The sequence below is a fragment of the Hyperolius riggenbachi genome, chromosome 2, assembly GCF_040937935.1.
Source record: "Hyperolius riggenbachi isolate aHypRig1 chromosome 2, aHypRig1.pri, whole genome shotgun sequence".
Lineage (NCBI taxonomy): Eukaryota > Metazoa > Chordata > Amphibia > Anura > Hyperoliidae > Hyperolius > Hyperolius riggenbachi.
The window spans coordinates 253705833-253721274 of record NC_090647.1 but is presented as its reverse complement, the minus strand read 5'-3'; the positions used below and the strand labels follow the sequence as shown (position 1 = coordinate 253721274).

Here is a 15442-nt window from a genome sequence, read left to right as displayed (position 1 = left end):
GATACAGAGGACAGGTGAGTAGAGCAGGAACTTATGTGGCAGCAAGCCTTGTGAGAATGGACATCGTCTGTTCTCATGGGTTTGCATTGATTCTGTTAGCATCCTCTTTGTTATTGATACAGGAAGAATTGTGCAGGTTCAAAATTTGCATTCCGCTTACCGCAATGGATCAAATGGAATCCGTTACAGACTGACAAGTGTGCACGGATCCTACAAATAACATAGGATCTGTGAACGTGTCAGTCTCTCGGATACGGAAATGGTAAATTTTTTTTGCTAGTGGGAACGGGGCCTAACACAGGCATGAAATGGAGAAAATAATATAAATAAACCTAGCTATTCTAATTTCCTGTTGTATAAGTTTGAAGTCATTTTGTTCACAATAATTGTCTGTTCCAATAGAGAAGAAAATACAGGTGGGCAACTATTCTTCTTTATATCTTCAAGAAGAACATGTTTTCAGAAATGTTCCTGCTCCACCATCAATAAATAATCCTGACACTATGGATATTACCGTATATTACGGTGTATAAGACAACTGGGCGTATAAGGCCCGGTTCACATTAGCGGTTGTTTGCCAAACGGACCGGATGACCTGACCGGATCCGGACCGGATCCGGATCGGAACCGTACGGTTCTGATCCGGATCCGATCCGGATCCGGTCAGGTTGCATCAGGTGTCCATCAGGATGCGATCCGGATCCGTTTGGCAAAAGTTACGTTAAAAACAAAAAAAATGTTGGGGTCTGGGAGGTCAGCAGAAGGGGGACCTGTGGAATCAGGCCCTCTGCTGTTTAGCACTCACCTCCACCTCCGACATGCTGCCAACATCTCCGGATCCGGATCCAGCTGTGCTGCTCCACTCCAAAATGCTTGCCCATGTGTCCCCATCCAATATCGCCGCAACAATCCCCATAAGAAGTGGGGTAGAACATCCGGATTTCTCAGCCAGTGTGTTGTGCGCTCTCCGGTTCCCATTGGTTTGTATTGGCCGGATGGTGCAGTCCGGCTCCGCCCCGGATACGGCTGCCGGAGGAGCTGGATGAAAAAATAGCGCATGTTGGAACGGAGGCCGGAGTCCGGATCCGGCCCGGATCCGGTCCGACTCCGGTTCGGCAGAACGGACGCATGTGAACGGACGCATAGGCTTTCATTGCTATGCCGTGCGTCCGTTCTGTCCGTTCTGCAAGCGGTGCGGCTCCGGCACGGCGATTCCGGAGGGCCACCGCAAGTGTGAACCGGGCCTAAGACGACCCCCCAACTTTTCCAGTTAAAATTTATTTTTGGGGATGTACTCATAGTATAAGACTACCCCTCTACTGTATTGTATGTACTAGTGCTATACTGTATAAACAGGTACAGATACTGGTGCTGTACTGTGTGCAGTACCCAGTATACAACAACCAACCAATCACGGCAAGCAATGTACCTTACCGGCGATTGGCTGGTTGTTGTATACAAAGCCTGCTTGGATTGGTCAGCAATCCCTGTCTCCAAGACTACTTGTACAGCACCGCCCTTGCTGCTTTCATACGGTTGCTGCATACAGCAGGGATGCAGCCACAGACGTTTTTGTGCTCCCTCCCACCCTATGTGGCAACCGCAGATTCTCCAGTCCGGTTCGAAAGTTTCAGCACCTGCCCTATAAGACGACACCCGGCGTATAAGACGACCCCTGACTTTTGACTGATTTTTTTATTTTCCTGGGTTAAAAAGTAGTCTTATACGCCAGAATATACAGTACTTAAAAGGAGGGCACAACCAATAGCCAACTAAAGCCAGATATTTACCTCAACTGTTTTATTGTAAAGCAAATTGGTATTGGAGAACAAGGGCTGCAATTACAGAAAAACAGGCAGCTTTACTTGTACTGAAAATCTATTAATCAGTTTACCACAAACCTGGCAAGGCAGCGTGTATATATGAGAACCAGCAGAAGATGACAGATTTAGGTAGAGAGGGGACATGGGAAGAATTCAAAATAGTCCATTCCAATGTTGTTACTAATTAGCAATAACTGAAAAATAAAATTAACTTCTAAAGGGAAAAAATACAATAGCAGCATGCATTAAGGTACCAATAATAATAATAATTAAAATAATAAAAATACAATCTTGATTATGCAGTCTTACCACTTCTAGGTAATATGAGGGGCTACCTAAAGTATCCATTCAAAGTATATTCACTCAGGTTACTTAAACCTCGGAAGAAGCGCGTTACGGTGCGAGACGATAGTCAGGCACGTCCCACGGAGCACCCACTACATTCATGCCACATGGTATGTGAATTTATAAACTTATGTTTGCTTTGTGCCTTGTATGGCTCCTAGCATGACCATGAGTCCTTATCACAGAATACCAATAAATGCACGAACAGTGCCGGATTTCTTTGCTTTGTTTTCCTTAAATATATCGGAGCATGTGGAGGTCAAACGAAATCACAAAATCATGGTACCACATTGCCTTAATCCAGCAGAAAGCCTACCCCAAGCAGGATCACTAAATTAACTATGACTAAGGACCCAGGTGGGTCGGAAACGCATCAGCTCTTGCTCTAAATTACATTGGTTAAACTCCAGACTGAGAAATGATCATCTATGCAAACTATGATGAAAACCATTTAATGACAAATAAAAGCAGCTATGTTATGAAATATACAAAAATAAGGAAGTCGCTCTGCTGCTTGACAGAGGACAATTGCTAAGGTTTGAGACAATACAGTATTGTAATTTATATGTCATTCTTACCTTCATCTGTAGTCTCCACTGGACTCTGTTTACTGTCCAAACTCTGAGCAGCTGCAAAATAGTTATTTCTTAGATCCCATTCACAAGTATAAGCTCTTAGGTACTACATAGAAACTTTGGATATAAAATGAACTGATGTGTTTTTTTTTCTGTTGAAATCAGGTATACTGGTACCCAAGTTGGGCACCATTTGTGTAATAGCTCACAAAATTACCATGCACCCCCTTGTCCCAGTAACAAGAAGCAAAGTGAATTCTAAACTGTGATGCAGAAAGATAATTTTCTTTGGCCAGTCTTACTTTATTTTTAAAGCTGGATTACAGATATTTTCCTGTGCTCCAACAGATCAGCCACACCATTATAAGTTATAAAAGCAAACTCTTTTTTTAGTGTTTGAAAGTTATTAGATTTAGTTTCATTTTGTCCTTAGAGATTTATCAGTCACTGAGCTGTGCGGTGCTGAGCTACTGCACTGACCTCTGCTAAAATGACTCTAATCTCTGATTGCAGAAGATAAAAGTATAATTGATAGCAGGGTGCTTCTGTTTGTAAAGGTGAACTGATTATAATTGTATTTTTCTGGCTGCAAAGCCAGGTTAACCTTTTTAGCATGAACCCCAAATCAAGTTCTACGTTAATGAAAAAAGTTTCTGGGAGCAGTAATCCTGGGAAGGGGAGTCTGTGCAGGGGCTGATGCAGACCTCTCTGGGATATCTTTTTCCTGCTTTTAGGGTCTAAAAGCACATGACAAAATTGTATTGCTTTTAGACCCTAAAATCAGGAAAGAATCGTACCGCCAGGGAGGTTATACTATATATTGAATTAACCACTTGATGACTGAGGGTTTTTTCCCCTTGTGGACCAGAGCAATTTTCACCTGTTAGCGCTCCTCCCTTTCTTTCGGTAATAACTTTGCAGGGCCGTGAATATACTGCACGGCGTGCAGCAAGTAGCTAATATGCAAGAAGGCTGCTTTCACACTAGCTGTTGTGACAAGGTGGGGATGGGGGTGGGGGGGAGATTATGATTTTCACATTTTACATTATCTTGCATCAAAGGCAGGTAGGGTAACCATATAGTCAATAAGGGTATTGGTGGACAGCCTTTTAAAATGTACGTTTATGCCAGGCTGTACTTCGACTATAAGTAAAAAGCACACTATTCTACATGACCACAACAGTAACATTTGTAATCATTTACTCTAACATATGAGGGACCCTGATACTTAATTAAGATACAATTAGTACTGCTGAGAGGTATCAAATATAACTTAGGCGGAATTGTTTAGATTTCAAGGTTATGTCAGTATCAAAATATAAAATTAAGCCAAAGTAAACCAAAAGATGAAAACTAAATATCTGAAAGGACAAAATGTTTTACTTCAGTTTAAAAACATTTTCACCGCTGTCTTACCTTCAACATTTATTTTGCTGACGAGATCAGGAGGTATATGGGGTGTTACAAGTTCAGGCCTTTAAAAAGATGAAACAGATGTCATTATCTGGGAAAATGCTATTTAAAAGTTCTCAGCTTGCATTGTTACATTAAAATAACTTACTAATTACATATTGCAAAGTACAACTCCAGACAGTAGTATTATATAAACTTTGTTTAAAAGGTATAAAATAAAGTGGAAAATGTATACTGATTTTTTTTTAAAGTACTAGTACACAACAAGTTCAAATTCTGTAATGAACTCAGCTGAGTATTGTATATTACACATAATGCATAAATTAACTTGATATCCATATAGCCCTAAAGATGAACTATAGTCCAACTTTTTATCCTGCTACTGTAATGGTCTGATTAAATTAACAAGCTGAAGGGATTCTATAGATAGCATAGGATCCATCAACATGACTCTTTGTCTGTAGGTCTCCATTGCAGATCACGGTCTGATTTCGACCCTAGCCCGATAGGAACAATCATATAGGAACAATCTCTTGCTAAAAGTAAACATTAGATAAGTGCATAAGTTGGCTTTTACTTACCAGGGGGCTTCTTTAAAGAGAACTTGTACTGAGTAAAATTATTTAAAATAAACACATGAGGTTACTTCAAATGAACATTACATAGTTACCTTGCCATCAGTTCCTCTCAGAAGCTCACCATTTTCTTCTTACAGTGACCCCTTCCAGTTCTTACAACATTTTGTCAAAACTGAAATATATCAGTTGCTGTCAGTTATATATCGGTTGCTGTCAGTTACAGCTGAGAGGAGAACTGATGTGTGCATGTTTCCCTATGGCTCAAGTGGGCGATGTTACAGTTTAACAGTGTGCTGACCAGGGAGCTGTTATGGGGTAATGGCCATTTTCAAAATGGAGGACGGAGAATCCCATTGATCACAGTGGACAAACAGGACGCAGGAGAGGAGAAAGAAATTGAGGAGTAGACTACACAGGAGGTAAGTATGACTTGTGTATGGTTATTTTGACTTTTATTTTCAGTTCAGGTTTTCTTTAAGTTCTACATATTCTGTTGGGTTCCTTGGTGTCCTCAAGCACGGTCGAGGAGGCAAGCAGCCGAAACCACACATATACAGTAGTCTGTCACTACTGGGGCTCACAGCGGCATAATGGAGGGGACGAGGAGGACCCAGAGGGACATAGCAGACTACATGGGACTGGAAGAAGCCCTAGGTAGGTAAAAAGCCCATTTGTCTCAGATTTACTTTAATGAAAAAAGAAAGTGCCTTTAGGTCACTGTTTATAGTTGAACCATCTATGTCTAAAAAAAAACCCGTAACCACGAATTGAACTTTATCCCAATCAGTAGCTGACTGCCCTTTCACATGAGAAATATTTTTCTTTTCACAAACGGATAATAAGGGGGCTCTGTTCGGCTGATATTGTGGTTAAACCCCTCCCACAGTGTGATGTCAGGACCATGGTTCTGACATCACACTGTGGGAGCCTTGCTGTTTACAGCCGATTCCAACTGCCATAAAAGCAAGCAGCATCTCCTTCCATTGACATCACCTGCCAGCAGTAAAGATGTTACCATGTGATAAATGTCAGAATGTAAATCAGGGAGAGGAAACATTTTACAATGAGCAAACACTGACTAAATCATTTATACATAATTATTTTTAAAAAGTAAGCACTTTTTTATTTCATTATTTTCACTGAAGTTTCTCTTTAACCATTTAGGGACAATGTAACGCATTAAAACGTCATGTTCGCCGCTATTAATGGCAACAGGACGTTTTAATAAGTTACATTGTAACTCTGCTGCTGTGTGCGAGCGGGCGTGCTCCCGCTGCGCGCGCACGTCGGGTCCCGCGGCTTGGTGATTGGACCAGGGAATCACATGGTCCCTGGGCCAATCAAGTGCCAGTAACAAGGCAGATCATTGTTACAAGCCAGTAACAATGATCTGTCCTGTAGTGTCTGTAAACAAAGTTGCTTTCTCCCTCCCAGCTCATCTGTCACCTCAGACTGCTGTCAATCAGCATTCAGAGGTGACAGGAGCTGTGAGGGAGAAAGACTGTGATTGTGGTAGGATTTTTATATTTTTAAATAAAATTTTATCCCCATACTTTTTTATTAACCCCTTATCTTCCCCCTCCTTTGCCATTTACTGATTTTCTGTTTTATTTTAGTACTTTTTAGTACTTCTTAGTACTTTTCTGTACTTCTTCACCCCTCTTTTACCCTTTCTCTGATATTTCTATCTATACTTTCTTTCTATCTATATCCTTTTTTTCATCTTCATAAAAAAAAATAAAAAAAAAAATAAAAATAAAATCTTTCTGTTATTGATCAATTGCTCGGTTGATCGATCGATCTGTCTGTCTATCCCATCCATCCATCCCATCCATCCATCCCATCCATCCATCCATCCATCCATCCATCCATCCATCCATCCATCCATCCATCCATCCATCCATCCATCCCTCCCTCCCTCCCATCCATCCATCTATCTATCTATCTATCTATCTATCTATCCCCTTTGCTTACTATGGCGAGGAGACTGTATTCTGTTGAGGAGGCAGCCGCCTTCCTCCAGCAGAGCAGCAGCAGTGGGGACGATTCAGGGAGCGAATGGCACCCAACGAGCAGCAGCTCTGAGTCAGATTCTGACAGTTCAGAGAGCGTTGGGCAGCCATCTCGCCGCTTCAGGAGGGATGATGAGTCCACTGGTGAGGGCCCTTCAGAAATCCACCGCAGGGGGCTCGGTGGGTAGCACAGCTGCAGCTAGCAGCACAGGCCAGAGGGGAACCACTGTCCAGGGCCCTTCAGATGCCACCGCAGGGGGCTCAGTGGGTAGCACTGCTGCAGCTAGCAGCAGAGGCCGAAGGGGAGCCAGGCAAAGGCAGGTACGCCCACCGGTACCTGAGGACATAATTCGGGGCACCTGGTCACCCGCTAACCTTGTAGCACCCAACATCCCGCCTTTTACAGGGGCAAGCGAAATATTAGTGCCCACTGACAACTTCGGGCCTGCTGACTTCTTCCAGCTCTTTGTGGGTGATGATTTGCTGCAGCACATTGTGGAGCAAACTAATTTGTTTGCGCAGCAGTATATTGCCCAGAAGCCCACCTGCTATTTGGCTGAGAAATGGGAGCCCACCACCATACCTGAGCTAAAGGTGTTTCTGGCCCTAACACTACACATGGGCATACTCCAACAGCCAGAAATAAGACTGTACTGGTCTAAGGACTTTATGCACGCAACACCCCTGTTTCCAGCTTCCATGAGCAGGCAGCGCTATGAGGCTCTTATGAAGTGCCTGCACTTTGCCGACAATTCGGACAATGTCCCCAAAGGTGATCCTGGACATGACAAGCTTTTTAAGCTGAGGCCCATCCTCACCCACCTCAGTACAAAATTTAGCGAGGTGTACACCCCAGAGAGAGAGGTTGCAGTGGATGAATCCCTCCTACCCTTCCATGGCAGATTAGGGATAAAACAATACATTCCAAGTAAGGCTGCCAAGTATGGGATAAAATTTTATAAACTATGTGAGAGCAGCACTGGCTACACCTATTCTTTTTTCCTGTATGAGGGCAAAGATAGCCATTTGCAACCAGCTGGGTGCCCACCATACATGCCAACCAGTGGGAAAATTGTGGTGGAACTAGCCAACCCACTCCTCCACCAAGGCTATCATTTGTACGTGGATAACTTCTACACCAGCATTCCCCTTTTCAAATTTTTATATTCTGCAGAGACTGGTGCCTGTGGGACAGTGAGGCCAAACCGCAAAGGCCTCCCACCACAGGTGGTTAATAAAAAATTATCGAAAGGGGAAACACACAGTCTCAGAAGTGGTGAGCTCCTGGCTATAAAATTCAGGGACAAGAGAGACGTCATGGTCCTGACTTCAATTCATAATGAAGAAGTGGTTCCTGTCACAACCTCCAGAGAGCGGATCGAGAAGCCAATGGCATTGGTCGACTACACAAAAAATATGGGTGCGGTGGATCTTGCGGACCAAATGCTCTCCTACTACTTTTTTTTTAAAAAAAAAAGAGGGCCTGGTACAAAAAAGTTTTTTTTTACCTCCTGCAGATGGCCATGCACAACGCATTTGTGCTTTATAAAAAGAAATGCCACGGTGACAGCTACCTCCCGTTTATGCGACAAGCTTTAAGATCGCTGATCAATGAAAGCGTACACCTTATGGAGGAATTCAATCCAATGCAACTGGATGGAGCAGTTCGCCTAAGGGGAAAACATTTTCCTGCCCTGATCCCCCCGAACCCAATTAAGGCGAAGCCACAGAAGCGATGCCGGGTGTGCACCAAGCACAAGAGGCGGAAAGACAGCAGATACCACTGCCCAAAGTGCCCCTCACAGCCGGGACTCTGCGTTGCCGGCTGCTTTGAGGCATACCATACCCTCAGCAGCTATTAGACTTTTTTTTTTTTTTTTTTCCTTCTTCATTACCCTAAATTTTCACTGGACTTTTTCCTCTCTACTTTTATTTGCCACTTACTGTCCCTCAAAGGAGCTCACAATTACCACTAGTTAACATTACCACCTTTTTTGGGGATGTGGGAGGAAACCCAGAAGCTTAGAGGAAACCCAAGACTCCTACAACCTGCAAATAGTTTTTTTCCCATTTGGACTTGCTGCTGCAAGGCGAGAGTGTTCGCCACAAGACTTTACTCTGCAGACCACCCCCCATCTTCTGACCACTGGCTTGCCTTGGCGTATGACCTCTGGCCTTTCTCCATCCTGCTAGACCTGCAATGGTGAGTTCCAATGTATCTGTCATTCATGTTATGGATAGTGATTTAGGCCTCACTTAAATTATTCTATTTGCAACGGAGTAGGCCTGAGTCTCTAGTTTTCAGAATGGTAACATTTGTGTCTTTTATTGAATGGTCTTACACTCCTGGGGCTTTGAGAAGAAAGAATTACATTGTTGCATTTGGTAAAAAAGGGCCTTAAAAAGTACATTGGCGCTGCTCATGATTAACAGTGTATTATGTGGCCAAAACACTATCTGATGATGTGTGTAGGGTATCATTTTAACCGTGACAAGCAAGAGAAGAGAATTTGGGGTGTTTGAGAGATTATGCATATGTCATTTGAATTGTTGTTGTGTGCCAAAGTAAAAAAAACTGTCAAAAAATACAATTTTCTAAGTTGCGGTGCAATTTCAGCAAAACCGTACAAGTGCAAATGTTACAAAATATGTATATTTGGGTAGGTCTGGTTCTCTAGTTTTCAGAATGGTATCATTTATGACCTATATCAAATGTTCTGAGACACCAGGGGTTTTTCTAGGAAAGTATGACTGTATTGTTTCTGGTGCAAAAAATGGCCTTGAAAAATATATTGGCGCTGCTCATGATTAACAGTGTATTATGTGGCCAAAACATTATCTGATGATGTGTATAGGGTATCATTTTAACCGTGACAAGCAAGAGAAGATAATTTGGGGTGTTTGAGAGATCATGCATATGTCATTTGAATTGTTTTTTCATGCCAAAGTAAAGAAAACTGTAAAAAAAAAAACATTTTCAAAGTTACGGTGCAATTTCATCAAAACCGCAAAAGTGCAAATGTTACAAAATATGTATATTTGGGTAGGTCTGGTTCTCTAGTTTTCAGAATGGTATCATTTATGACCTATATCAAATGTTCTGAGACACCAGGGGTTTTTCTAGGAAAGTATGACTGTATTGTTTCTGGTGCAAAAAATGGCCTTGAAAAATACATTGGCGCTGCTCATGATTAACAGTGTATTATGTGGCCAAAACATTATCTGATGATGTGTATAGGGTATCATTTTAACCATGACAAGCAAGAGAAGATAATTTGGGGTGTTTGAGAGATCATGCATATGTCATTTGAATTGTTTTTTCATGCCAAAGTAAAGAAAACTGTAAAAAAAAAACATTTTCAAAGTTACGGTGCAATTTCATCAAAACCGCAAAAGTGCAAATGTTACAAAATATGTATATTTGGGTAGGTCTGGTTCTCTAGTTTTCAGAATGGTATCATTTATGACCTATATCAAATGTTCTGAGACACCAGGGGTTTTTCTAGGAAAGTATGACTGTATTGTTTCTGGTGCAAAAAATGGCCTTGAAAAATACATTGGCGCTGCTCATGATTAACAGTGTATTATGTGGCCAAAACACTATCTGATGATGTGTATAGGGTATCATTTTAACCGTGACAAGCAAGAGAAGATAATTTGGGGTGTTTGAGAGATTATGCATATGTCATTTGATTTTTGTTTTTTGGCAAACTGAATGAGAAGCAATAAAACTGTTATTTCCATATACTCTGTACCAAAATAAAACACTTGTAAAAAACACCAAAAGTGACAGAATTGAAAACCGAATGCATAAATAGTTACCTTAGGGACTCAGCTTTTAAAATATATATGCTATGAGGGTGAACTACTGTTATATTTGCAAATAAGGGCTTGAATTCATTGGTAGTATGCAATGAGAAAACAAAAAACACAACATAGGAAAAATACACCTTTATTTCCAAATAATATATTGTCACCATACTTTGCACTAGGGACATAATTTATATATTGTGACAACCAGGACAAATAGGCAGATAAAATGTGTGTGTTTTATGCACATTAGCAGTGTTTATTTTAAAACTATAGGGGATGAAAATGGAGAAATTGTGTATTTTTTCATTTTTTTCCTTGTTTTTCCCTTTAAAATGCATAAAAAGAAAAGGTATTACTGAAAATAAATATCGCCTCCAAAAAGCCTATTTAGCGGCAATAAAAACAAGGTATTGATCAATTTGCTGTGATACGTAGTGAAAAAGTTATTGGTGAATGAAAGGGAGGAGCGCTGAAAGGTGAAAATTGCTCTGGTCCGTTAGGGTAAAAACCCTTGGGGGTGAACTGGTTAAGTGAGGTTTGCTGTCTTACATAATTTCGTAGTTATTGATTGAGGATCCTTATGTGTTTGTTTTGTTCTGTCCTGATTCTGTTTCTTGTCTTTTTGCTTGCTCTGACTTTCCTTACCCTTTCTTATTTCCTACTTTTTTGCTCTATGTTCTTTTCTTAAGTCTTCGCCTTGATGAGGGGTTAGAAGTTGGCTCCAGTCCCCAGACCCTCCCATCTTTTTATTCTTCTTTCTCTTCTTCTTTGCTGGACTTTGTTTCTCTTCTCTTTTTCTCTCTAGTTTCTGAGGTATGTTACACCATACAGTTTGCAATTATCAGATGCATCATTATGGTTTGTATTTTATCTGGAATGTACAGGGTTTATAGTCTTCTCTTTAACTGTGTATGTGCTGTTTTTACGTTTCTTTAATAACCATAATAAAAACAGATTTAACCAGAATAAAAGGAAGTGCCTGAAGGAGTTTATAAACTTAGTTTACTTTGCTTTGGAGGCTTCTCAGTCTTTGACTACCACTACCGTGAGCATCAAGATTGTTCTAACTGCATGAGATAAGACTTAGGGCTTTTTCACACTATAATGCAAGCAGGGCCAGGACGAGGCAGAGGCAGGACAGTCTGCAGCCTCTGAGCGCTTCCCCTAGAGGGCGCATTCCTCTGCAAACTCCCTGCCGCCCCATTCTTTTGACCTCTCCCTCCTGCTCTATGATCTCCCCGAGTCCCCTCAGCGTTTTCCTATTTGGCAAAGAGCGCCTGCCTGCTCTGAGCTGTAACAGCCGCTGTCATCAAACAGATGACAGGCATGGCTGTGTATACTGGGTTGCTAGGCAACAGCAGGAAGCCAACTTCTGCTGCAAACGGAACTGGTGTCGGCTTCCTGCAGAGTTGCCTGTCACTGTGGACTGCAGTTGTGAGTCTACGATTTAGCTGAACTCAGTGGAGAGGGACAGGGACCCCCTGCTAGCATTCAATTCAGGCAGCAGTGAATGCCAATCACTGCTCATTGAAGACCACCCAGCTGTTATCACGTGGAGAAGCAGGTATGGTGGAGGAGGGGGCTTTCAAAGAGGCAGAGAGGGAAACACACACATCAAATAGCTGCGTGTGTGACTAGATGTGATGTAATCTCAGTACAGTCAGCAGTGCCCTCATGTGAAACGAGAGTAGATGAGGGATTTAGATTGCGAGCATTGCAGGTGTGTGTATATGTGTATATGTACAGTGCATGTGTGTGTATGTACTGTGTGTGTGCGTGCATGTGTATACAGTGTGTGTGTATATATGTACAGTGTGTGTGTGTGCGTGCGTGCGTGCGTGCGTGTGTGTGTGTGTCATACATTTAAAGCATACTTGAGATTAAGAAGGCAGAATGATTTTAATACCACCATAGCTATTCTCGCCACTATTAGTACCCGCCACAGCTACAAAAACTCCACCAGGGCTTTTTCTATTGTCCCTGATGTACAGAGTTCCTCTACAGAGCTATTGTGTGTCCCCAGTGCCCAGACTACCAGAATTTAATAGAATTTAACATGGGCACCTATAGTTGCCTAAATTATCTCTGGGTGGGGGGGGGGGGGGGGGGGCACTTTGGAATCTCTGCCTCTGGTGCTGGGAAGCCTTGTCCCGGCCTTGAATGCAAAACACAATCTTCCCGATGCATCTTGGCTGCTAATTATAGTCATGAATGGTAGACTTTGTGGACTGTTGGCTGTAAGGGCTGCCTGAAAATGGTTGTGCAGCAGTGCATTGTGCGCAGCCCTGAAACGTGCAAACAATTAGTCTGTTCTACTTCTGTTAACTGTTGTATTGTTGTTAACTGTTGTATTGTTTAAGTTGTACTGTTTTACCCTGTATTCTGTTGGTTTGTGGCATGAGGAGCAGTGATACATACTTAGGGTAAAGTAATTATGGAAAAAGGAAGTGTGGAACGTCCCGTTTATGGTTTCTGTGTATGTAATCAAATGAACATGTATCAGTATCGGTGACCCATCTACAGAATTCTCCACACTTTTGTTTCTTTGTATTATGTACAGCTCTACTGTCAGAGGATAACACTTGTACTAGGCAGAGTGCTCTGACTGCTGTATTATTATTTTATTTTACATAGATTCGTGTGTATGTGTGTGTGTGTGTGTGTGTGTGTGTGTGTGTGTGTGTTCGTGTGTGTGTTCGTGTGTGTGTTCGTGTGTGTGTTCGTGTGTGTGTGTGTGTGTGTTCGTGTGTGTGTGTGTTCGTGTGTGTGTGTGTGTGTGTTCGTGTGTGTGTGTGTGTGTTCGTGAGTGTGTGTCTTGCGTTACTGTTTTTTAGGTTAACAAATAGGCCAGAGGAGGCCATGACTAGCTGTACTATACTAAAACCAAGTGGGAAAGCAACAAAAGGGCTCTTACTATTGGGAAATATAACAGTTATTAACCTAAAATAATCCAGTGGGTAGCTTCTAACTATCTATCATTCTAGCTTTTTGCCCCTATCTAAACAGACATCAGAAAATGATCATATCCCAAGCAATAACTTCGAGTAAGCGCTGGTTCAGCAAGAGCAAGAGCTTTTCTAAGCGCTTGTGATTTTAAAAGCTCTTGCTATTGTAATGCCGTGTGTGTTCTTGTCACACGCCCATCTGGCCACACTGAGGATTCATGCTCCCCAAGAACGTTACGTGACAGTTCTTACTTGAGCAATGCGATTTTATAAATATCACCCATAGAATTGCATTAGCAAGAGTTTTAAATCACTAATGCTTAAAAAGATCTTGCAGTGTGAACAAGCCCTAACCATTTAATGTTTTTATGATGCTTTAAAAAAAAAAAAGGATGTGTAAAACTTAGAAATGCTATTTGTACATACTTCTTCACAACAAATCTGATCTTGACACTTCCTCTTACAATCCTCTCTAGTCGTGGAATCCCAAACCATGTAGGGCTTCGGAATGGAATTCCTTCTGGCAATCCATCTACATACAGGAACTCAGGATTGGACTCAAACACTGGATAAGGAACTTTCACAGGTTCTGGCAGACCCAAGGCCTGTGCTAAACAACAAAACAAACTTAAAGCATTAGTTTACCACAGTTATTACAGCTATTGGCAACATCTTAACATCAGCGACAACATACCAGAGCTGCAAGTAGGCCTGTTAATCTGTATATACAGTGGCCCTGTTTAATGGTTTTTACCATAATAAAAGGTCTATAAACAACTATCGTACAAAATAAAGTGATAAAACATGTTTAGGTTTTGTTGGAGGCTAAAGATGCATACACACACTATTAATGTTGACAGTTAGGATCGAGCTCAACACTGCAGCGGACAATACTGGTATACCTGAGCAACGTGTATTGCCTCTATGGACATGGAAGGAGGACCGATGCATGATGAGATGGCTTCCAGCAGGTGGAGTAAGCAGCTGTCACTTAAAGATTTGCCATGCTTTAGCATGTTTAAGTTCTTTCTAATGTGTGTGTGGGGCTTTCATCCCAAGACAAAACAACACACAGTACATTAGAAGTATGCATGGGGATGGTGATGAGAGTAAAAATGAAGTAATGGAAAACAATTTTTTGCACAATCTCAACCTCACATAAATTCCTACAAACTGCAGAACTGCAGGAGCGATATCATCAGTTGAACAAGAGACTAATAAATATGAACAGTGCCATCACTCATAGGGTAAATGCTTAATAGGCAATCTTTATTGAAAGAGCAAGTAGAAAAAGTGACCACATAAACATAAAACCATTTAAAATGAATTGTGGAGTGCTCCACACACCACAATCCCAGCCAGCAACCATACCACTCACCCTCATACCGGTACCGGTATCACACAAACTCCGGTGTCTTAAAGGCAGCAGGGAGAGAGAGGTACATAGGCTATAAGGTGGCAATGAAGTATCATGTCGTAGTCAGAAAAGATACAGAGGACTGTTTTCACCAGAAGTTCAGGGTGCTTGTGACAGCAGAGATCTTCACCTGCATCACGCAGGACTTGCACACAAACTCACTCCTGCGGATGCTGCAACAGCTGAGACAACTACTCCACCGGGTCTCCAATAGAGTCTAAGGGGAGACTCGCCAATCTGTGAAGGCCATCCAGGTTCACTCTGTACCACTGTAATCCTCCGACGGCTTACATTATTGGGGAGCATTCCACCAACTCCACAGGTTGTAGCTGACGCAGCATCCGGAGGGGTGAGCAGGCCCGGATTTACCTCACAGGAGCCTATAGGCACAGATGTCCTGGCACCTTAGACTTCGCCGTCCATGAACCCACAAACCCATACCAGAGCAGGGTGAGTAACCTCTCATTTACACTCTCATCAGGAATCTGCATAGGGAAGGAGGGAAGTTTCTCTGGGAGGGG

At 42.1% G+C, this 15442-nt stretch overlaps 1 protein-coding gene and 1 long non-coding RNA gene across 4 annotated transcripts in view; one reads left to right on the top strand and one right to left on the bottom strand.

Moving 5' to 3' along the window:
* GTF2I (general transcription factor IIi) overlaps positions 1-15442 on the bottom strand; it is a 138727-nt gene that overhangs the window by 47999 nt on the left and 75286 nt on the right. For all 3 annotated transcript variants that reach the window (XM_068268535.1, XM_068268537.1, XM_068268536.1), the window contains exons 19-21: positions 13931-14114; positions 4160-4218; positions 2747-2797 (exon numbers count right to left, since the gene is read on the bottom strand). In XM_068268535.1, coding sequence (XP_068124636.1) covers positions 2747-2797; positions 4160-4218; positions 13931-14114 — 294 coding nt within the window. The remainder of the gene's footprint in view (positions 1-2746; positions 2798-4159; positions 4219-13930; positions 14115-15442) is intronic.
* Positions 11889-14311, top strand: LOC137546271 (uncharacterized). Its single transcript, XR_011026210.1, has 2 exons — positions 11889-12123; positions 13981-14311. It is a non-coding gene; the product is annotated as an uncharacterized lncRNA (long non-coding RNA).